The sequence below is a fragment of the Oncorhynchus nerka genome, unplaced genomic scaffold (assembly GCF_034236695.1).
Source record: "Oncorhynchus nerka isolate Pitt River unplaced genomic scaffold, Oner_Uvic_2.0 unplaced_scaffold_2992, whole genome shotgun sequence".
Classification (NCBI taxonomy): Eukaryota; Metazoa; Chordata; class Actinopteri; order Salmoniformes; family Salmonidae; genus Oncorhynchus; species Oncorhynchus nerka.
Window position 1 is genome coordinate 1 of NW_027038306.1, and position 24,238 is coordinate 24,238.

General features: G+C 49.4%; 1 protein-coding gene across 1 annotated transcript; it reads right to left on the reverse strand.

Moving 5' to 3' along the window:
* Nucleotides 1-6: 6 nt before the first annotated feature.
* LOC135559509 (BTB/POZ domain-containing protein kctd15-like) lies at nt 7-22,993 on the reverse strand. The gene is made up of 3 exons (XM_065014469.1): nt 22,775-22,993; nt 17,846-18,151; nt 7-1,003 (listed from the first exon to the last, which is right to left on the reverse strand). The coding sequence occupies exons 1-3, from the start codon at nt 22,991-22,993 to the stop codon at nt 845-847; spliced, it is 684 nt and encodes a 227-aa protein (XP_064870541.1). The 3' UTR covers nt 7-844.
* Nucleotides 22,994-24,238: the final 1,245 nt, after the last annotated feature.

The following is a 24,238-nucleotide window of genomic DNA, read 5'->3' on the forward strand; positions in this document are numbered from 1 at the left end:
TTCTCATTCTCTCAAGCTTTCAAACCTAATGACTTTGAATACAACGTTCATACATCCTTCATATAGGAGGGGAAAAATACAACAATCCTATTAATAATAGTTTACACCATGTTGTGACAGAACAGCAAAAAAACAGAGAAAAAAGTTGTACTTTATAAACAACAATGAAAATAAGAAAGACAATCAATCGGACCTCCCTTGGCTGCGAGGCCTGGTTGCTGGCTATAAGAGCAATGTGGGCTGGTTGGCTGTCACTTCCTCCTCTTCCTCTCTGTCAGCCCTGCCCCTTGTCAGGCCAGGCCTCCCTAAATAGCACCTGTCTTGTCCCCACTCAGCTGCACTGGACGGCGCACACAACACATGGGCCTCACACAGACACGTACGGGACTGGACGACACACTGCCATGCGCTGCACTGAGGGCAAGGGGGCCGTGCTCCTCACTGAGGTCAGGACACCTCTTCACAAGGGGTCAGAGAGCCTTACAACTGGAGGAAAAAGAGATTGGTCACGGTGCTTAAATGGTTCAAGAGATGGAGCTGCTGTTTCAGTCTTTCTGTTCATCATCATAGTCCTATATTTCTTTGGGTGTTATTAGTAAACAGAATCAAATCCTTTTGTTTTCTTTCTTTGCTTTTTTGTGTTTATACTACATTCCCCTTAGAGCACTGAGTTCCTCAGAGCTGGCAACGTTATCAGGCGTCTGCTAATACTTAGGTGTTTCTTGCTGGGTTGGTTTCTGTGGTGTGAGGTGGAGGGATATTAGGGTTTGGGTTTGTTCTGTTCTGTCCAGTAGGGGGGTGAGGAGCCCCTCGTGGCTAGTCCCTCTCCTCTCCTAAAGTCTCTCTAGTCCAGGGGCTCCTGTTTTATCCTGATGGGGGTGTTCATGGACATACTCCGCCGGTCCTCACGGCACAGCACGTACTCGCTGAACTGGGAGGAGTCCACCCCGCCGCCGCAGGACGCTGCCACGCTGAAACCCTTCTGGAACAGACGCTCTAGAACCTGCAGGGTCAGAGCAACAACAGAGGTTTAATCAATCAAATCTATTCATAAAGCCTGTTGTACATTAGCAGCCACAAAATGCTTTGCAGTAACCCAACCTAGACCCGAAAGAACAAGTAGAAGCACAGTGGCCAGGAAAAACATCCAAAGGGTTAACACAGACTTATCAATAATAATGACCTTGTCCACCCACCACCTCCTCATCAATCAAAGCACATTTACTGGTGATGAGTCACGTATACAGTAGCACATGTCACTAACCCAATCACATAGATGGATATGTGCCGGAGGGGCCGTCGGACATCATACTGTCTCTAATATTCATGGTGGTGGGTGGTGTTGAAGGATCTGCTGATGATGATATGAGGGCATGAGCTCAAAGAGATGGAGGGTGTTGGGTGTGTATTAGAGAGAGTTAGCTAGGTGTGTTTAGAGGGAGCTGGCTTGAGTTCAGTATATGGAGAGATAACTAGGGCTCCTAATTGGAGTAATGAGCAGTATGGGTTGAGGAGTGAGGCTGAGGCCTGTACGATACTGGGAGCTGTGAGGGGCTGTGAGCGGCTGTGAGGGGCTGTGAGAGGCTGTGAGGAGCTGTGAGGGGCTGTGAGAGGCTGTGAGGAGCTGTGAGGGGCTGTGAGAGGCTGTGAGAGGCTGTGAGGAGCTGTGAGAGGCTGTGAGAAGCTGTGAGGGGCTGTGAGGAGCTCTAAGGGGCTGTGAGAAGCTGTGAGAAGCTGTGAGAAGCTGTGAGGAGCTGTGAGGGGCTGTGAGAGGCTGTGCGTGGCTGTGAGGGGCTCTGAGGGGCTGTGAGAGGCTGTGAGAGGCTGTGAGGGGATGTGAGAGGCTGTGAGAGGCTGTGAGGGGCTGTGAGAGGCTGTGAGGAGCTGTGAGGGGCTGTGAGAGGCTGTGAGGAGCTGTGAGGGGCTGTGAGGAGCTTTGAGGGCTGTGAGAGGCTGTGAGGACCTATGAGGGGCTGTGTGAGACTGTGAGAAGCTGTGAGGAGCTGTGAGGGGCTGTTAGGGGCTGTGAGGAGCTGTGAGAGGCTGTGATGAGCTGTGAGGAGCTGTCAGGGGCTGTGAGGAGCTGTGAGAGGCTGTTCGGGGCTGTAAGGAGCTGTGAGGGGCTGTTAGGGGTTGTGAGGAGCTGTGAGGGGCTGTTAGAGGCTATGAGGAGCTGTGAAGAGCTGTGAGGAGCTGTGAGGGGCTGTTAGAGGCTATGAGGAGCTGTGAAGAGCTGTGAGGAGCTGTGAGGGGCTGTTAGAGGCTATGAGGAGCTGTGAAGAGCTGTGAGGAGCTGTGAGGGGCTGTTAGAGGCTATGAGGAGCTGTGAAGAGCTGTGAGGAGCCCGTGGTGAATGAGGAAGAGGGAGAATATGCCCCTGACTGGATAATGGAGCTGAAAGGAGAAAACTGAGATGTGAGAGGGATGGATGCACGTTAGTGAGGCTCAGATTTTTTTCATCTCCTGTAATCCTTCTGTGTTTTTTAGGAGAGGGAGTATCTCTAAATCCCAATGTGTGGAGTGCTGTGTATTTATTTATTCCCCAGTTCCTTTAATGGAGTGTTGCAGCGTATGGAAATGAAAGGTCTCGCTCAGGGCTAGCCTCTCTCTCCTTATATTGCCAGATACAAAGCCAGAGACGAAGATCACGCAAAATACATGTGTTTCGGCTATTGCCCCATATAAACACACACTCGCACACACACACATACACACACACAAGTGAGAGTGGCCTCTCTAATTGCGAGAGTGGTGGCCCCATTGGAGGGCTAAAGCGGGGCAATTAGTTCTGGTGGTTGAGCCACGCAGCCTCCTCAGTCTAGGGGTTAGGATGCCTGCTGAGGAATTCACAGATCACACAGACCGATAGGACTTGTTAAACAGGCTTGCTCAACTATTAATGGCTGGTTTAAACACCCCCCCTACCACCTCGCCCTGCTTCCCCCCCTGCCCTGATGCAAAAACAAGGCAGAGAGTTCGTCCCAAATTATACCCTATTCCTATGTAGTGCATTACTTTTGACCAAGGCCAATAGGGTTCTGGTCTAAACTAGTGCACTATATAGGGAATAGGCCAGGGTGCCAATTGGGACACACACTGAGATTAAAATGTGGGACAACAGCATTTTTCTTCTTTCACCTAACTAACTCCAATAACGATAACTACCCCCTCTCCCTCTCCCTTCTCCTCCCCTCCCCTCCGGAGCTCTGTGACGATGACGGAGTCAGTCATTTGTGGGAAAGAGAGGCGGCAGAAGGCTGATGGTGAGCTTAAGAGAGGCACTAATTAAGAGACCTGCCGAAGCATCAAACGAACGCTCCCCAAATCCACGACAGACGATGGAGAGGAGTAACGATTATGGAAATGATATTACACTCCCTGCTTTGATCATTGCATCACGTTGCATTTTCACCCCATATCTTTTTTTTTATTTAAAAAATAATATTTTTTTACATGTTAGACTCTGTCACGTTAGGCGAAGCGTTCAGTCACAAAGGAGATTAGGGTTGATCAATAAAGATACTCTTAATTAAAACATTTTGATAATGAGGCATTATTACACTGTAAATACTGTAGATTGCATTTAACCTCAAAATTTCAGATTGAATTTCAACACATTGATCTTTGATTCAAAATGCCAAATGTACCAATGTTCAAGTGTCTTTAACCCTTCTTGCTGTAAATAAGGTATTGACTCTTTCACAGAACCCAAAACTCATTGCCCAGGAGTTTCAATGGTTTCTGAAAGTTGCATAGTTGCATACAGTTCTTCACTGTAGCAACACTTTCTGTTCCCCTTTTTCTGCCTCTATGTTTGAAGCTCAGAATGTGAACAAAAGCTTTGCCTCACTTCATCCCCTGTGCACCTTCATAAACGTAGCCCACTGTAGCATACTAAACTATTCTCACTGTTGCAGGGTTGACTTGGCTGCAGAGGGATCAGCCACTGTCACATTCAACCCCCACCCCCCTGTACAGCATACAGGGACATCACAGCGCTGCCACTCAAACCTGGGGTCGCCATGGGGATGAGCAGGGGATACATATCAAGCTCGCTCCATGAACCTCCCAGCATCATAACGGAACAGACCGCAGTAGAGACACAAGAGAAGCCGGTGAGGCAGGAATCAAAGTGGATGAGCCTCATGGCTGGAAACAGAGCGTGATGTAATATTGATGGCCACCGGAGTGCACACACACATCGGAGTGCACACACACACACACACACACACACACACACACACACACACACACACACACACACACACACACACACACACACACACACACACACACACATACACACACCGGAGTTCACACACAAACACTGGAGTTAACACACACGCAGGAATGCAGGCACACGAACGTGCGTACACACAAACACACACACACACATCTCCAGAGGGGCTAGAGATGCCTGTGCAGCACTCGTCTAAGTCTCCAGATGTCAGGACGTAGGACTGGGGGTCTCAGTCTCCAGTTGTTAGGACGTAGGGCTGGGGGTCTCAGTCTCCAGTTGTCAGGACATAGGACTGGGGGTCTCAGTCTCCAGTTGTCAGGACGTAGGACTGGGGGTCTAAGTCTCCAGTTGTCAGGACGTAGGGCTGGGGGTCTAAGTCTCCAGTTGTCAGGATGTAGGACTGGGGGTCTAAGTCTCCAGTTGTCAGGATGTAGGACTGGGGGTCTCAGTCTCCAGTTGTCAGGACGTAGGGCTGGGGGTCTAAGTCTCCAGTTGTCAGGACGTAGGGCTGGGGGTCTAAGTCTCCAGTTGTCAGGACGTAGGGCTGAGGGTCTAAGTCTCCAGTTGTCAGGACGTAGGGCTGAGGGTCTAAGTCTCCAGTTGTCAGGACGTAGGACTGGGGGTCTAAGTATCCAGTTGTCAGGATGTAGGGCTGGGGGTCTAAGTCTCCAGTTGTCAGGACGTAGGGCTGGGGGTCTAAGTCTCCAGTTGTCAGGACGTAGGGCTGGGGGTCTCAGTCTCCAGTTGTCAGGACGTAGGACTGGGGGTCTCAGTCTCCAGTTGTCAGGACGTAGGACTGGGGGTCTCAGTCTCCAGTTGTCAAGATGTAGGACTGTGGGTCTATGTCTCCAGTTGTCAGGACGTAGGGTTGGGGGTCTAAGTCTACAGTTGTCAGGATGTAGGGCTGGGGGTCTCAGTCTCCAGTTGTTAGGACGTAGGGCTGGGGGTCTAAGTATCCAGTTGTCAGGATGTAGGGCTGGGGGTCTCAGTATCCAGTTGTCAGGACGTAAGGCTGGGGGTCTAAGTCTACAGTTGTTAGGATGTAGGACTGGGGGTCTCAGTCTCCAGTTGTCAGGGCGTAGGGCTGGGGGTCTAAATATCCAGTTGTCAGGATATAGGGCTGGGAGTCTAAGTCTACAGTTGTCAGGATGTAGGACTGGGGGTCTAAGTCTCCAGTTGTCAGGGCGTAGGGCTGGGGGTCTAAATATCCAGTTGTCAGGATGTAGGGCTGGGGATCTAAGTATCCAGTTGTCAGGATGTAGGGCTGGGGGTCTCAGTCTCCAGTTGTTAGGACGTAGGGCTGGGGGTCTAAGTATCCAGTTGTCAGGATGTAGGGCTGGGGGTCTCAGTATCCAGTTGTCAGGACGTAAGGCTGGGGGTCTAAGTCTACAGTTGTTAGGATGTAGGACTGGGGGTCTCAGTCTCCAGTTGTCAGGGCGTAGGGCTGGGGGTCTAAATATCCAGTTGTCAGGATATAGGGCTGGGGGTCTAAGTCTACAGTTGTCAGGATGTAGGACTGGGGGTCTAAGTCTCCAGTTGTCAGGGCGTAGGGCTGGGGGTCTAAATATCCAGTTGTCAGGATGTAGGGCTGGGGATCTAAGTATCCAGTTGTCAGGATGTAGGGCTGGGGGTCTCAGTCTCCAGTTGTCAGGGCGTAGGGCTGGGGGTCTAAATATCCAGTTGTCAGGATGTAGGACTGGGGGTCTAAGTCTCCAGTTGTCAGGATGTAGGGCTGGGGGTCTCAGTCTCCAGTTGTCAGGACGTAGGGCTGGGGTCTAAGTATCCAGTTGTCAGGATGTAGGGCTGGGGTCTCAGTCTCCAGTTGTCAGGACGTAGGGCTGGGGGTCTAAGTATCCAGTTGTCAGGATGTAGGGCTGGGGGTCTCAGTCTCCAGTTGTCAGGACGTAGGGCTGGGGGTCTAAGTATCCAGTTGTCAGGATGTAGGGCTGGGGGTCTCAGTCTCCAGTTGTCAGGACATAGGGCTGGGGGTCTAAGTATCCAGTTGTCAGGATGTAGGGCTGGGGGTCTCAGTATCCAGTTGTCAGGACGTAGGGCTGGGGTCTAAGTCTCCAGTTGTCAGGACGCAGGACTGGGGGTCTCAGTCTCCAGTTGTCAGGATGTAGGGCTGGGGGTCTAAGTCTACAGTTGTCAGGATGTAGGGCTGGGGGTCTCAGTCTCCAGTTGTCAGGACGTAGGACTGGGGTATAAGTCCAGTTGTTAGGACGTAGGGCTGGGGGTCTAAATATCCAGTTGTCAGGATATAGGGCTGGGGTCTAAGTCTACAGTTGTCAGGATGTAGGACTGGGGTCTAAGTCTCCAGTTGTCAGGCGTAGGGCTGGGGGTATCCAGTTGTCAGGATGTAGGGCTGGGGTCTAAGTATCCAGTTGTCAGGATGTAGGGCTGGGGGTCTCAGTCTCCAGTTGTTAGGACGTAGGGCTGGGGGTCTAAGTATCCAGTTGTCAGGATGTAGGGCTGGGGGTCTCAGTATCCAGTTGTCAGGACGTAAGGCTGGGGGTCTAAGTCTACAGTTGTCAGGATGTAGGACTGGGGGTCTCAGTCTCCAGTTGTCAGGGCGTAGGGCTGGGGGTCTAAATATCCAGTTGTCAGGATATAGGGCTGGGGTCTAAGTCTACAGTTGTCAGGATGTAGGACTGGGGTCTAAGTCTCCAGTTGTCAGGGCGTAGGGCTGGGGGTCTAAATATCCAGTTGTCAGGATGTAGGGCTGGGGATCTAAGTATCCAGTTGTCAGGATGTAGGGCTGGGGCTGGGGGTCTCAGTCTCCAGTTGTCAGGACGTAGGGCTGGGGGTCTAAGTATCCAGTTGTCAGGATGTAGGGCTGGGGGTCTCAGTCTCCAGTTGTCAGGACATAGGGCTGGGGGTCTAAGTATCCAGTTGTCAGGATGTAGGGCTGGGGGTCTCAGTATCCAGTTGTCAGGACGTAGGGCTGGGGGTCTAAGTCTCCAGTTGTCAGGATGTAGGGCTGGGGGTCTCAGTCTCCATTTGTCAGGACGTAGGGCTGGGGGTCTCAGTCTCCAGTTGTCAGGACGCAGGACTGGGGGTCTCAGTCTCCAGTTGTCAGGACGTAGGGCTGGGGGTCTAAGTCTCCAGTTGTCAGGATGTAGGGCTGGGGGTCTAAGTCTACAGTTGTCAGGATGTAGGGCTGGGGGTCTCAGTCTCCAGTTGTCAGGACGTAGGACTGGGGGTATAAGTGTCCAGTTGTTAGGACGTAGGGCTGGGGGTCTAAGTCTCCAGTTGTCAGGACGTAGGGCTGGGGGTCTAAGTCTCCAGTTGTCAGGACGTAGGGCTGGGGGTCTCAGTCTCCAGTTGTCAGGACGTAGGGACTGGGGGTCTCAGTCTCCAGTTGTCAGGACGTAGGACTGGGGTCTCAGTCTCCAGTTGTCAAGACATAGGACTGTGGGTCTATGTCTCCAGTTGTCAGGACGTAGGGTTGGGGGTCTCAGTCTCCAGTTGTTAGGACGTAGGGCTGGGGGTCTAAGTATCCAGTTTTCAGGATGTAGGGCTGGGGGTCTCAGTATCCAGTTGTCAGGACGTAAGGCTGGGGGTCTAAGTCTCCAGTTGTCAGGACGTAGGACTGGGGGTCTCAGTATCCAGTTGTCAGGCGTAGGGCTGGGGGTCTAAATATCCAGTTGTCAGGATGTAGGGCTGGGGGTCTAAGTCTACAGTTGTCAGGATGTAGGACTGGGGGTCTAAGTCTCCAGTTGTCAGGACGTAGGGCTGGGGTCTAAGTCTCCAGTTGTCAGGATGTAGGGCTGGGGGTCTAAGTCTACAGTTGTCAGGATGTAGGGCTGGGGGTCTCAGTCTCCAGTTGTCAGGACGTAGGACTGGGGGTATAAGTGTCCAGTTGTTAGGACGTAGGGCTGGGGGTCTAAGTCTCCAGTTGTCAGGACGTAGGGCTGGGGGTCTAAGTCTCCAGTTGTCAGGACGTAGGGGCTGGGGGTCTCAGTCTCCAGTTGTCAGGACGTAGGACTGGGGGTCTCAGTCTCCAGTTGTCAGGACGTAGGACTGGGGGTCTCAGTCTCCAGTTGTCAAGACATAGGGCTGGGAGTCTAAGTCTACAGTTGTCAGGATGTAGGACTGGGGGTCTAAGTCTCCAGTTGTCAGGGGCGTAGGGCTGGGGGTCTAAGTCTCCAGTTGTCAGGATGTAGGGCTGGGGATCTAAGTATCCAGTTGTCAGGATGTAGGGCTGGGGTCTCAGTCTCCAGTTGTTAGGACGTAGGGCTGGGGGTCTAAGTATCCAGTTGTCAGGATGTAGGGCTGGGGGTCTCAGTATCCAGTTGTCAGGACGTAAGGCTGGGGGTCTAAGTCTACAGTTGTTAGGATGTAGGACTGGGGGTCTCAGTCTCCAGTTGTCAGGGCGTAGGGCTGGGGGTCTAAATATCCAGTTGTCAGGATATAGGGCTGGGGGTCTAAGTCTACAGTTGTCAGGATGTAGGACTGGGGGTCTAAGTCTCCAGTTGTCAGGCGTAGGGCTGGGGGTCTAAATATCCAGTTGTCAGGATGTAGGGCTGGGGATCTAAGTATCCAGTTGTCAGGATGTAGGGCTGGGGGTCTCAGTCTCCAGTTGTCAGGGCGTAGGGCTGGGGTCTAAATATCCAGTTGTCAGGATGTAGGGCTGGGGGTCTAAGTCTCCAGTTGTCAGGATGTAGGGCTGGGGGTCTCAGTCTCCAGTTGTCAGGACGTAGGACGAGGGGGCTGGGGGTCTAAGTATCCAGTTGTCAGGATGTAGGGCTGGGGTCTCAGTCTCCAGTTGTCAGGACGTAGGGCTGGGGGTCTAAGTATCCAGTTGTCAGGATGTAGGGCTGGGGGTCTCAGTCTCCAGTTGTCAGGACGTAGGGGCTGGGGGTCTCAGTATCCAGTTGTCAGGATGTAGGGCTGGGGGTCTCAGTCTCCAGTTGTCAGGACATAGGGCTGGGGGTCTAAGTATCCAGTTGTCAGGATGTAGGGCTGGGGGTCTCAGTATCCAGTTGTCAGGACGTAGGGCTGGGGTCTAAGTCTCCAGTTGTCAGGACGTAGGACTGGGGGTCTAAGTCTCCAGTTGTCAGGATGTAGGGCTGGGGGTCTAAGTCTCCAGTTGTCAGGATGTAGGGCTGGGGTCTCAGTCTCCAGTTGTCAGGACGTAGGACTGGGGGTATAAGTGTCCAGTTGTTAGGACGTAGGGCTGGGGGTCTAAATATCCAGTTGTCAGGATATAGGGCTGGGGGTCTAAGTCTACAGTTGTCAGGATGTAGGACTGGGGGTCTAAGTCTCCAGTTGTCAGGCGTAGGGCTGGGGGTCTAAATATCCAGTTGTCAGGATATAGGGCTGGGGGTCTAAGTCTACAGTTGTCAGGATGTAGGACTGGGGGTCTAAGTCTCCAGTTGTCAGGGCGTAGGGCTGGGGGTCTAAATATCCAGTTGTCAGGATGTAGGGCTGGGGATCTAAGTATCCAGTTGTCAGGATGTAGGGCTGGGGGTCTCAGTCTCCAGTTGTCAGGACGTAGGGCTGGGGGTCTAAGTATCCAGTTGTCAGGATGTAGGGCTGGGGGTCTCAGTCTCCAGTTGTCAGGACATAGGGCTGGGGGTCTAAGTATCCAGTTGTCAGGATGTAGGGCTGGGGGTCTCAGTATCCAGTTGTCAGGACGTAGGGCTGGGGTCTAAGTCTACAGTTGTTAGGATGTAGGGCTGGGGGTCTCAGTCTCCATTTGTTAGGACGTAGGGCTGGGGGTCTCAGTCTCCAGTTGTCAGGACGCAGGACTGGGGGTCTCAGTCTCCAGTTGTCAGGACGTAGGGCTGGGGGTCTAAGTCTCCAGTTGTCAGGATGTAGGGCTGGGGGTCTAAGTCTACAGTTGTCAGGATGTAGGGCTGGGGGTCTCAGTCTCCAGTTGTCAGGACGTAGGACTGGGGGTATAAGTGTCCAGTTGTTAGGACGTAGGGCTGGGGGTCTAAGTCTCCAGTTGTCAGGACGTAGGGCTGGGGGTCTAAGTCTCCAGTTGTCAGGACGTAGGGCTGGGGGTCTCAGTCTCCAGTTGTCAGGACGTAGGACTGGGGGTCTCAGTCTCCAGTTGTCAGGACATAGGACTGGGGGTCTCAGTCTCCAGTTGTCAAGACATAGGACTGTGGGTCTATGTCTCCAGTTGTCAGGACGTAGGGTTGGGGGTCTCAGTCTCCAGTTGTTAGGACGTAGGGCTGGGGGTCTAAGTATCCAGTTTTCAGGATGTAGGGCTGGGGGTCTCAGTATCCAGTTGTCAGGACGTAAGGCTGGGGGTCTAAGTCTCCAGTTGTCAGGACGTAGGACTGGGGGTCTCAGTATCCAGTTGTCAGGGCGTAGGGCTGGGGGTCTAAATATCCAGTTGTCAGGATGTAGGGCTGGGGGTCTAAGTCTACAGTTGTCAGGATGTAGGACTGGGGGTCTAAGTCTCCAGTTGTCAGGACGTAGGGCTGGGGGTCTAAGTCTCCAGTTGTCAGGATGTAGGGCTGGGGGTCTAAGTCTACAGTTGTCAGGATGTAGGGCTGGGGGTCTCAGTCTCCAGTTGTCAGGACGTAGGACTGGGGGTATAAGTGTCCAGTTGTTAGGACGTAGGGCTGGGGGTCTAAGTCTCCAGTTGTCAGGACGTAGGGCTGGGGGTCTAAGTCTCCAGTTGTCAGGACGTAGGGCTGGGGGTCTCAGTTGTCAGGACGTAGGACTGGGGGTCTCAGTCTCCAGTTGTCAGGACGTAGGACTGGGGGTCTCAGTCTCCAGTTGTCAAGATGTAGGACTGTGGGTCTATGTCTCCAGTTGTCAGGACGTAGGGTTGGGGGTCTAAGTCTACAGTTGTCAGGATGTAGGGCTGGGGGTCTCAGTCTCCAGTTGTTAGGACGTAGGGCTGGGGGTCTAAGTATCCAGTTGTCAGGATTTAGGGCTGGGGGTCTCAGTATCCAGTTGTCAGGACGTAAGGCTGGGGGTCTAAGTCTACAGTTGTTAGGATGTAGGACTGGGGTCTCAGTCTCCAGTTGTCAGGGCGTAGGGCTGGGGGTCTAAATATCCAGTTGTCAGGATATAGGGCTGGGGGTCTAAGTCTACAGTTGTCAGGATGTAGGACTGGGGTCTAAGTCTCCAGTTGTCAGGGGCGTAGGGCTGGGGGTCTAAATATCCAGTTGTCAGGATGTAGGGCTGGGGATCTAAGTATCCAGTTGTCAGGATGTAGGGCTGGGGGTCTCAGTCTCCAGTTGTTAGGACGTAGGGCTGGGGGTCTAAGTATCCAGTTGTCAGGATGTAGGGCTGGGGGTCTCAGTATCCAGTTGTCAGGACGTAAGGCTGGGGGTCTAAGTCTACAGTTGTTAGGATGTAGGACTGGGGGTCTCAGTCTCCAGTTGTCAGGGCGTAGGGCTGGGGGTCTAAATATCCAGTTGTCAGGATATAGGGCTGGGGGTCTAAGTCTACAGTTGTCAGGATGTAGGACTGGGGGTCTAAGTCTCCAGTTGTCAGGGCGTAGGGCTGGGGGTTTAAATATCCAGTTGTCAGGATGTAGGGCTGGGGATCTAAGTATCCAGTTGTCAGGATGTAGGGCTGGGGTCTCAGTCTCCAGTTGTCAGGGCGTAGGGCTGGGGGTCTAAATATCCAGTTGTCAGGACGTAGGGCTGGGGGTCTAAGTCTACAGTTGTCAGGATGTAGGACTGGGGGTCTAAGTCTCCAGTTGTCAGGATGTAGGGCTGGGGGTCTCAGTCTCCAGTTGTCAGGACGTAGGGCTGGGGGTCTAAGTCTCCAGTTGTCAGGATGTAGTCAGGACGTAGGGTTGGGGGTCTAAGGCTGGGGTCTCTCAGTCTCCAGTTGTCAGGACGTAGGGCTGGGGGTCTAAGTATCCAGTTGTCAGGATGTAGGGCTGGGGGTCTCAGTCTCCAGTTGTCAGGACGTAGGGCTGGGGGTCTAAGTATCCAGTTGTCAGGATGTAGGGCTGGGGGTCTCAGTCTCCAGTTGTCAGGACGTAGGGCTAGGGGTCTAAGTATCCAGTTGTCAGGATGTAGGGCTGGGTGTCTCAGTATCCAGTTGTCAGGACGTAGGGCTGGGGTCTAAGTCTACAGTTGTTAGGATGTAGGGCTGGGGGTCTCAGTCTCCATTTGTTAGGACGTAGGGCTGGGGGTCTCAGTCTCCAGTTGTCAGGACTGGGGGTCTCAGTCTCCAGTTGTCAGGACGTAGGGCTGGGGTCTAAGTCTCCAGTTGTCAGGATGTAGGGCTGGGGGTCTAAGTCTACAGTTGTCAGGATGTAGGACTGGGGGTCTCAGTCTCCAGTTGTCAGGACGTAGGACTGGGGGTATAAGTGTCCAGTTGTTAGGACGTAGGGCTGGGGGTCTAAGTCTCCAGTTGTCAGGACGTAGGGCTGGGGGTCTAAGTCTCCAGTTGTCAGGACGTAGGGCTGGGGGTCTCAGTCTCCAGTTGTCAGGACGTAGGACTGGGGGTCTCAGTCTCCAGTTGTCAGGACATAGGACTGGGGGTCTCAGTCTCCAGTTGTCAAGACATAGGACTGTGGGTCTATGTCTGCAGTTGTCAGGACGTAGGGTTGGGGGTCTCAGTCTCCAGTTGTTAGGACGTAGGGCTGGGGGTCTAAGTATCCAGTTTTCAGGATGTAGGGCTGGGGGTCTCAGTATCCAGTTGTCAGGACGTAAGGCTGGGGGTCTAAGTCTCCAGTTGTCAGGACGTAGGACTGGGGGTCTCAGTATCCAGTTGTCAGGGCGTAGGGCTGGGGGTCTAAATATCCAGTTGTCAGGATGTAGGGCTGGGGGTCTAAGTCTACAGTTGTCAGGATGTAGGACTGGGGGTCTAAGTCTCCAGTTGTCAGGGCGTAGGTCTGGGGGTCTAAATATCCAGTTGTCAGGATGTAGGGCTGGGGTCTAAGTATCCAGTTGTCAGGATGTAGGGCTGGGGGTCTCAGTCTCCAGTTGTCAGGGCGTAGGGCTGGGGGTCTAAATATCTAGTTGTCAGGATGTAGGGCTGGGGGTCTAAGTCTCCAGTTGTCAGGATGTAGGGCTCAGGGGGTCTCAGTCTCCAGTTGTCAGGGCGTAGGGCTGGGGGTCTAAGTATCCAGTTGTCAGGATGTAGGGCTGGGGGTCTAAGTATCCAGTTGTCAGGATGTAGGGCTGGGGGTCTAAGTATCCAGTTGTCAGGATGTAGGGCTGGGGGTCTAAGTCTACAGTTGTTAGGATGTAGGGCTGGGGGTCTCAGTCTCCAGTTGTCAGGGCGTAGGGCTGGGGGGTCTAAGTATCCAGTTGTCAGGATGTAGGGCTGGGGGTCTAAGTATCCAGTTGTCAGGATGTAGGGCTGGGGGGTCTAAGTCTTCAGTTGTCAGGATGTAGGGCTGGGGGTCTCAGTCTCCAGTTGTTAGGATGTAGGGCTGGGGGTCTAAGTCTACAGTTGTTAGGATGTAGGACTGGGGGTCTAAGTCTCCAGTTGTCAGGATGTAGGGCTGGGGGTCTAAGTATCCAGTTGTCAGGATGTAGGACTGGGGGTCTAAGTCTCCAGTTGTCAGGATGTAGGGCTGGGGGTCTAAGTATCCAGTTGTCAGGGTGTAGGGCTGGGGGGTCTAAGTCTTCAGTTGTCAGGATGTATGGCTGGGTGTGAGTGACAGGTAGAGCAGACTCAGAGTTATGTGGTGCTGCACGGAGGGAGTCCTACTTTAACTATACATGGCCATTAAAATGTGACAAGGCGCACTGCTGTTTCTACCTCATCTTCATTCTCCACTTCATCACAAGCATCAAAAGACCTATTAGAAAGTGGTTGTCTGATCACACTAACGTGTTCCATTTCTAGGGGGGACAACTGCTGCCTTGTCTAAGAGACAAGTTCACAATATAAGTTTGTAGTAAAGCTTTGACACAGGAGGGCCAGAAATAGTGTTGGTAGCTAAGTTTATCATGTGTTCTGGGTTTTTTTTCCAGAAAGGTGGCGATGGAGGTGGTGATGGTAGTGGTGGTGGTGATGGTGATGGCGGTGGTGATGGTGCTGGTGGTGGTGGTGGTGATGGAGGTGGTGGTGCTGGTGGTGGAGGAGGTGGTGGTGATGAAGTGGGTGGTGGTAGTGTGGGTGATGGAGGTGGTGGTGGTGAGGGTGGTGGTAAGGGTGGTGGAGGTGGTGGTGGTGAGGGTGGTGGTGGTAGTGTGGGTGATGGAGGTGGTGGTGGTGATTGAGGCAGACTGCAGGTTTGAGCCATGTTCTCCCTGTTACTAGCTGACCCCGTATGGATTGATAGGCTGGCTATGTGACATGGCGTGTCAGAAAGAGTGGCTGGGCCATGTAATGTCCCCGGCTCTGGCAGCCCTGGCAGTGAGGGGACAGGAAGGACAGGGGCCGTCTCAGAGTAGTGTTGCTGTCAGGGTGATGAAGGAAGGATTGCGTCTGGCTTGATCACAGTGCTCCATCACTATGATGAACGGAGGTGGGTACCGGCCGGCTCCTGCTTCGGGACTGTGTGTGTGTGTGTGTGTCTGCATGTGTGTGTGTGTGTGTGTGTGTGTACACCTCTGTGGCTCTTTAGCTAAATGTTTTCCCTCTTAAGCGTCCCAGTCCTTTTTTCCCATGGCTCTACATCACAGGTGGTTTGCATTATTCCCCTTAAATTCCTTCATGACTGGAGGAATGAATCGTTCACTCACCAAGGTGGGGTTGTTTATAGGTTTTCTCTTAGGTTGGAGTTGGCAAGAATGTTTTCTCAGACAGAATGAGTAAGTAAGCCGCCCAAAATCTTATTGGGGATTAATTATATAATGAATGTACCTGCCCTTGTATCGGAAGAGAAATGCTGTAACTAAGGGCATCAGATGACTCTGTATTTAAAACTGAGACTGAAGAATCCAAACCAGGGCAACACGGAAATACATAAGTCCCCAACACTATTTTCCATCTCTTTCTCAAAACTTTCTCTCTCTTTTTCTCTTCTCTTTCTTCCTCTGTAGGCAGGGTGTGGTTGCATTCCCTTGGGTCGGGGTCAGATCACAGGCACATTGTAAGATGAGGATTATTCTCATAACCTTCTCATACCTTCACGCAACAATGACACAGGACAGGATGAGGAAGTTGTTTAGAAAAATCTCCCCTTACACCAGAAAACACCTCCTTCTGCTCTCTGTTCCCCTCACCTACAGCAGCTCAATGAGCCTATCTGCCAACCCCTGCAGTGTGCTTGTGTGTGTGGTTGTGTTTGTGTGTGCGCGTGTCTGTGCGCATGTGTGTTTGTCTTAAAGGGGCCAGCCCAGAGAGAGAAAGAGCCCTGCCGCGAACAACACCTCCCCATCCGGGCAAAGGCTATATGTTGAGCCAAAGCCCTCTAGAGCCCCACTGTGTCCCTCATTCACTAACACAAACATCACAAACAGGGAACCCTGAAGAGAAGGCAGGCTTCCATTTCTACCAGCGCAGTCATTCACACGCTGCCTGAGCCCCAAATGACACCCTATTCCCCATATAAGGTGCCATATTCCCCACTATGCAGGGCATATGGTGCCATTTGGGATGCAGACACTGAATAATGGGGTTGGTTTCACCTCAACTCCACAGAGAGACTGTGAGTCTGTAGGTTTGTTTCACCTCAGCTTCACACAGAGACAGTGAGTCTGTAGGTTTGTTTCACCTTAGCTCCACAGAGAGACTGTGAGTCTGTAGGTTTGTTTCACCTCAGCTTCACAGAGAGACAGTGAGTCTGGGGGTTTGTTTCACCTCAGCTTCACAGAGAGACAGTGAGTCTGGGGGTTTGTTTCACCTCAGCTCCACAGAGAGACAGTGAGTCTGGGGGTTTGTTTCACCTTAGCTCCACAGAGAGACTGTGAGTCTGTGGGTTTGTTTCACCTCAGCTTCACAGAGAGACAGTGAGTCTGTAGGTTTGTTTCACCTCAGCTTCACAGAGAGACAGTGAGTCTGTAGGTTTGTTTCACCTCAGCTCCACAGAGAGACAGTGAGTCTGGGGGTTTGTTTCACCTTAGCTCCACAGAGAGACAGTGAGTCTGGGGGTTTGTTTCACCTCAGCTTCACAGAGAGACAGTGAGTCTGGGGGTTTGTTTCACCTCAGCTCCACAGAGAGACAGTGAGTCTGGGGGTTTGTTTCACCTTAGCTCCACAGAGAGACAGTGAGTCTGTGGGTTTGTTTCACCTCAGCTTCACAGATAGACAGTGAGTCTGTAGGTTTGTTTCACCTCAGCTTCACAGAGAGACAGTGAGTCTGTGGGTTTGTTTCACCTTAGCTCCACAGAGAGACTGTGAGTCTGTGGGTTTGTTTCACCTCAGCTCAACAGAGAAACAGTGAGTCTGTGGGTTTGTTTCACCTCAGCTCAACAGAGGGACAGTGAGTCTGTGGGTTTGTTTCACCTCAGCTCAACAGAGAAACAGTGAGTCTGTGGGTTTGTTTCACCTCAGCTCAACAGAGGGACAGTGAGTCTGTGGGTTTGTTTCACCTCAGCTACACAGAGAGAGAGAGAGAGTCTGTGGGTTGGTTTCACCTCAGCCCCACTGTCTGTGGGAAAGGCCTGATAATGAAACCTAAAATAGTCTGGATCCTTCCCAGTCCATTTGAGACAGATGTACGGCGCACACTGAGACCAGACTCGGCGGTAAACATAGTGGGAAAATGTTGTGTTAGTTGATGCGGCCAATTAATTATATTGCAAGCCATTTAAAAATCTATAAAAGAAGTATAAACCGGTTTAGGCTGTTTGAGAAATTGTAAGTATGGTATTAAAAAATGCAATACGTGTATTTCATTCTCCCCGGGCGGTGTTATATTGGAGTCTTTTTAAAAAGAGGAGCTGTGTCTTAAAAAGGAGTCAAACGTAAATTATGCATATCATTTTTTTCACCCCTCTCATTTTTGCGAGAAGAAAACATGGCCGCAGCGCAGGCAGACAGACAGTGGAGAGGAGACAGGCTTTGTCCCGCTGCTCAGGCAGCTAGGCAGCAGCCCCGGAGGTGGTCTCTCACATTGGCAGGAGGACGGTGGAGGTGTCAGAGCAGAACGCCTGCCTGGCGTGTTGGGGGTAGTGTGGGGCATGCTGGGCGCTGGGTGAGGCTCCTCTATGTGTTCATCTGTATGGCTATTGGCAATGAGGTGTTGATGATACCACAGAGCTGTGGTGAGAGGCTGCTCTGCTCCTTAAAGCCTCATTCAAACCTTGGAGAGGGAAGAGTGCTTTCTGAGAGGAAGATGAATATTATTGCTGTGACATACGCCTACAAGTGGCTGAAAAGAACGTGTCACTATCTCTGAACATCTTAAATAAATTCTCTCTAAATCACATCAGAGTAACTATTATCCCATGTGAGTTGTGATGAGGGGTTGTTGCTACAGAACAGTCATCTTGTCTGTGGCTACACGCAGGCTACAAATCATGTCACATGCCTTTACATGGACATTTCAAAGTGAAGTCCTTGTCCTATAGATCACCAGTGATGACTTTAGAACAGTCAACAGTCAACTTCACACCTGTGAAACGTGATACACCACTATACCCACTTTAAACCCTGCTCCCTCAAGACTATAGGGAAACAGAAGTCACAGAGGCTCTCTGGGGTTTTCATCACCAGGAAAAAAAACTTCTAGTGATGATTAAAGATGGCTGCCAACATTCATGCACAGACGTTATCTACCTGGACAGAGTTGAGCCTGCAGTAGCCGTTGAGGGGGAAGCGGATGACGTGCGTGGGGTCCTGGTTCCAGCCGGCGTTCACCGAGTTGCACATGACGTCTCCAGTCTCGGGGAAGATCTCCTCGATGAGCACCTTCTCCCCGCTAAGGGCGATCCTCTCACCTAGGTCAGGCGTCACCCGCACCACCAGGCAGTCACAGGGCTGGGCCGTCCTGCGCTGCTCCCTCTCCTGCTTCCAACGTTCCAGCTCCTTAATCATGGGGGACAGCTGGTAGTACCGAGCCTCCTCGTACAGCAGGTGGAACTCCTGGATGGGACAGGATAGGGAACATGCACAAACACTCAAATCCAAGTAATTTTCATGTCAGACCTCTTTGTCCTTTTCACGCCACTTCGATACGAAGTGATTTTCTTAGCAAGATAGGAGAGCATTTTTGCTAACCCTAACCCTTTCCCTAACCTTAACCTCAGACTCCTAACCTGCTACGTTAATTCTCCTAACCTGCTGTGTAAATTCTCCTAACCTGCAATGGAAAAATCAGTTCTGTATCAAAGTGGCTTTAAAAGAGTGTATTTTATAGTCCCTCATATTAATCTCATGGTATTTCCTGGTTACAAATGATCTCGGTTAGGCCCACATTGAACATTAAAATATCTCAGATTGAAGAATGATTCACTGGTAAACCAGATCAGTCTCCAGTTGTTTACAAGAAAGGCCTGTATTGTTTTTTATTACCATGCTAACCATGGCCATAGCTACAATCAGCCAGTCACTCTCTACTGCAACAGTAGCTGGTGACAGGGCTGAGTAATCCTCTAGCATGTTGTATTGAGCTCTACTCTATAGAGGCCTGTGTCAGTGAGGCGAGGCTCAGCGAGCCCAGGCTGCAGTGATGTGGGATGGGATGGGATGGTACATTCCTATGTGCAGACAGTCTAGCTGCAGCAGATTGCCTAGCTGCCTCCCCCCCTGGGCTGTGCTTGCTGGGGGCCATTTGCCCCTGCGCTCTTGCCTCTAATTTCCCACAAGACCAGATGGCACCATCGTTCAACACTACCATAGAAAATACCAGGAAGACTGGGGAAGAAAGGCAAACTATTGGTAGTTAGCTAACAGAGGGGAGGTGAGGGGAATATATATGGGAGAAGAAGTGAACATGAGGATAATTATAATATAATCCATGGTTGATTTTTTATGCATGCTTTACACAGAGGGGATTTATGGTAATGTCTAATGTGAATAGTGGCCCGATGTTAAGCTCTGATATCACAATTGTATATTGCGTCAGATGAGTATTGTAAATGTGCTTGCAAAACAATCAGTAATTGATTTAGCTACCATAAGCTCTAACTGGAAATTATACAAAGGTAAGTTGCATTTACATTCCTAAAAATGTTATTTGATGCATTTCCTGTATAAAGGGTAGGGCGAAAATACACAGAGGTTAAGATAACGTCGTCACAAATCTTGGACCTGCGCTCATGCTAACTAGCAGCAGCATTGCTAAGTAGCATAGCTGGTCACATTGTTGAAAAGAGCTTTGGGATATTAGAATCTTGTTGTCTTAACAATTGTCATCTTCAACCTAGCACAAATGGAAACAATATTTCCCATGACATAATGAGTTGCCATACCCTCCATGTATTTGGTCGATATCAGGACCTTCTAATCATTCTCTTTATGAAAGAATCTGGTTCAAGAGAAAAGTTGATGATCGCAGTGTATTATAGTCTTCATGCACTTCTAAAGTAAGTTAGGGTTTGTGCAGAGGAAAGAAAGAGAGTGTGCCTGTTTCAGTCTGACTGCATCATCATTGGCTGTGGGTGTTGGGTGCTGGGGTGCTGGGGGAACCAACTCTAAAAAGACTTTTCCCTCGCCTCTCCAGAACACTGCTGGGTACAGAGTATGGTACGGCAATAGCAGCAAACAGCATATTATTAACCCTGTCTGCCTCAGTCAGGATGGAAGAAATAGCCACTTTCAAATCCCCCTGCATGAAAAACCTTCTGCTTCTTTAACCCTCTTTCGACCCCCCATCTGAAAACCAGGAATGACCCAAAACCAACTCTAGCTGAAGCAGGCGGTGACCCAACACATCTTAAGCCGACATTCTATTATTTAATATTACAGAATGTGAAGAGGTGGGTCGGTCACTTTTTTTCTCAGCCTTCTCTAGGCCCTCCTCACTGCGGCTGACAAAATACATAAAGAGACGTTCCCCCTTAGGGGTGCTCTCTGTATCGAAGTGTAGCTCCTCATCCTTCACAGGTCTGAAGCCACGGATGGATGTGTTTTTTAACAGGGATCTGTCTGCGAGGCACTTTAGTCATCCTGAGCCTGAGCCGGGCAGAACAGAAAACAACAGAATAATCCTAACGTAATGCTGAAGTGAGGATGAGAGGGGAGACAGGCCCAACAGCTCTGTCTTGGCTGTATGCTGCCAGCTCCAAGAGACAATCTATCCCACAATCCTGTGTCCAGACAGGCCGGTTGAGCTCCAAAATAATGATCCGACCTGATCACCCACTGGCAAGGCAACATCGCAGGGAAGGACGGAGGGAGAATAGAGGGAGTTGGGGGAGCAAAATAGAGAGATGGGGAGAGAGCGACAGAGAAGGAGCAGACAGAGAGAGATTATCTTGATCCAAAACAGGAACAAAATAGTTTTTACAGGTAATTAAACCAACAAAATGAGAAGTTACCTTCTGCACTGTCATTTGACATGGATATGGCAACACCACTGACCTATATGCAGTGATAATGAACAAGACGATAATGAATGTGAAATGGGAAATTAATTAGCTGTAATATTACAATAACACTTTGTCTAGCACTATGAGTGACTGAGAAATCTACTGGATCGCTTACTCTTCATTGATAATATAATACAATTGTAACATGCAAAAATACACCAGAATGGTTAAGGACCATAACCTAATTTGACTGAGCATTGCTTACACACCTTGTGATTCATTGTAGTCTGAATAATGTCTGAAATATGTCATGTGGAAAGCACATTAAGGGTGAATATTGTATCACATCTACTGATATATGCTGAATATTTGTTACTATACTGCTAAGCAGGCTTTCACATTGATTTAGCTAAACACACAGCATGTTGGCTGCCAGCAGCAGAAGAGACCCAGGCCTGGGGCGACGCCAACACTGATTGTGTTCAGATAAGAACATGCTCAAGTCCTCCTAACCATATTTGCATTTTTTTCAGAGTTCACACAAATTGAAAGGTATGCAGATCAACAGAGAGAGAGAGAGGAGGCTGGATGATGCGAGTTAATTCATGTAATGAGTTGAAACAAGGAGGCCCGATGCTGCATTCGTTTGACTTACAGTCATTGGCTGATTGGACTGTGTAGAATAGGAGTGGATGAGAACAGCTATAGCTTCCATACAGTACACTATACAGATCAAACCAAAACCAAAATGTAATTTGCCAAAAATGTGAAGGAAGCTTTCATGTTCTCACAGTTGTTCAGGTCAGTCCCCATTCAGCCATAATGCTTGGCCCTGAGAGTTAGCCAGGGGGATCTGCCTCTCCTCTACTCCCCTTAGCCAGAGTGATGAACTAGTCCAAGCCGACAGGGAAAGACATGGACATGTGGGTATAATAGACTGAACTAAAAGGGATCCGGATGGACAGGAACAGATGGAGCACTGAATATGCTCTCCTTAGACATCATCAACCGGAACTTTACATTTTACTAATTGTGTTTTAGATCGATCAAAGTGGTTATATCACAGAAGATTTGGCCAGAGTCCATGATCGATCGTTGGCTTGAATCTTTGCTCTGTTACTAAGTAGAATAACTTAGTAACAATAATATGTGTATATTTTTTGTTTTTTGTTTTGCTAAGCCAAGCGCATCCAGGAAGGAGTCTCCTCATGCGCACTCTGAAACAGGAGACAGGTGTGTGCAGCCACAGTGGGCTAACATGGACCAAAGCCGCTCCAGTTTCCCAGATAGAGCACTGTATAAAAGTGTGTGTGTGTGTGTGTGTGTGTGTGTGTGTGTGTGTGTGTGTGTGTGTGTGTGTGTGTGTGTGTGTGTGTGTGTGTGTGTGTGTGTGTGTGTGTGTGTGTGTGTGTGTGTGTGTGTGTGTGTGTGTGTGTGTGTTTGTCTTTCTGTAGACATCCCCTACAATACACTCCCTCCCCACACATTCCCCTCTGTCAGAATCAAGACCACATTATTCTCGCCTCCTCTAGTATTCCTACTTCCCTCTCAAGCCCAGTTCCTTTAAACTGTCATGGCACTTTATTGAGAGCAGAGAGAGAGGCAGTGGCTGGGAGACTGGGTGGTACTGTCAGACTGGAACAAGTGGAACAGGGGCTATACAGCCTGTTTCACCTGGCCTCACCTCTATAGAAATCATTTTTTTGGTGAGAAACAACAGCTCTGGGCTTTGGTTCACATCACAGAACTATGTTATGTTTTAGACCGAATTTTCACCTTTCCTCCATGGTATATTAAATGTTCAGTCTGGGATCTTAAGCACTTACAAATTGTAACATATTGTACAAATTAAATTGATTAATTAAAAAATATATATATAGAATCATTTGCAATTCGTAACATATCAAATTCAGAACTACTGGCTGAAATGATTCAATACCTTCAAAGCATCACTTTAATGATAAATCGGTGGGGATTCATTTGATTTGATTTCCAATGTTTTAGTAATAAAACAAATGACTGCTGATATTGAATATGAATATAATGTTAATAATGTTTACAATATAAATTGATAGACAGTGAAAACTAACATCTTGGACATTCTTCTCAGATGAGAGGGAAGTTCAAACTTTGAATCAATCATCTATCCTTTGTATATTTCTACACTGTGTGAGTTCCTACTGCGCAGATATTGTACACATGATGCTATGGTGTGCAAATACAAATCATCATGTACCTTGAAGTCATCTGGGAGAAGCAGTTTGCAGGTCCTGAGGAAGCTGAGAATGTAACGGAATATTTCTCCATCCCTGTCGATGAAGTAGTGCTGCTTCAAGCTGTCCAGCACGATGGGCTCTGTGCCATTAAACAGACGGCTGATTCTGGAAATTGAAACACACACATATAATGGAATGAGGTTGAGTTGAGCGGCTGCCTTCAAACAATTACCCTCCATTTATTTTTTCCATTTCATTAGCTCTAAGTCTGAAATGTATTAGCATCCTGGTTGAAACAAGGGGCTTATAAGGGACACTTCCTGTGTTCCAGGCCTGTTTGAAGTGTCCCTTCTGCTGTGTGATTAGGACAACATACAGTGTCTCAGCTGGTACTCACAGATATTAATGTTATGGGTTCAGTTTAAAGCTCGATTACTAAAGGGTTAATAAAACATTTAACTGGGGTTTGCTACAATGAAATATGATATATGATTCTCTATAGTGTTTGAATCCATGATGCTCTGATGCTCATACTCTGATACCTATTTGTGTTTTAAATACAAATGTTCCACTGAATTATGTATTGATTTGGTTCATTGTTGAAAACAAGTAAGAGCCCAAGTGTGACTATTCCACCTCGTGCTATTCACTGTAATAATCAGCATTCACTCAATAAGTAATTTCTCTAAAATAACTGATGCAGGTTTCCCATTAGAATGCAGAACAACAGAGGGAAATTCCATGAATTATGGACATAACTTCTAAGCATCCAAGCATCCATCCATAGTCGGCCTCTCAAACTGTAACCAGGAGTGAACAAGGAGCCTGGCTAACACTGGAAAATGCAGTAATCTGTTAGCTTTAATCCTACCATATACTGTCGATACGATGCCTTGAGATATGGTTGGAAACTACACATTTCTCTCATCTCTTGTGAGGTTGTCATGGCACAGGTGTAAGATCTTACTTTGATCACCCTGTTGCAGGAGAACTTTCTTGCAATGCAGGAAATTAAAAATATGTAGTGTATTTGACGTTTACAAAGGCTTCTGAAGTTTATAATTTCCACTTTTAAATTTCAGACTTGATTTTCCCTTACAAAAAAAATCCCTTAATTATAATCCACATAATAATTCACATTTCCTGTTGCTGCAGGATTATTTTCCTGATGTGGCAAACTGGCCCAAATTAAGATCCTGCATCATTAGCTACTGTAGCACTCAACCATTAGTTCATTAATTTCACCTCAGATCTTCACTAGGTGATAATAGCTATAGACCTGGAAGGAAGAGAAATAGGACTTTTATGTTGGTAATTTTAGAGACATGATTGACATGGTGTCTCTATCACTGTTTTACTTAAGTATTTGTATGTGTCACTCAACAGTTTTCTGTAGAAGTGGCAGTTCAGAGTATTTAGAGTAACCTTTAAAATGGTTTGACTGAAACATTTCCCTCCTCTCTCCCAGAAACAGCTCTTGGCAG

Bases quoted from the DNA above. Each gene is read 5' to 3' on its own strand.
- LOC135559509 (XM_065014469.1), bottom strand. From the start codon at position 22,993: ATGGAGGGTAATTGTTTGAAGGCAGCCGCTCAACTCAACCTCATTCCA. The intron at 18,152-22,774 runs GTACATGATGAT...TGTCCCATCCAG, and splicing joins TTCTCCCAGATGACTTCAAG to GAGTTCCACCTGCTGTACGA. The intron at 1,004-17,845 runs GTAGATAACGTC...CTGACCCTGCAG, and splicing joins GCAGGCTCAACTCTGTCCAG to GTTCTAGAGCGTCTGTTCCA.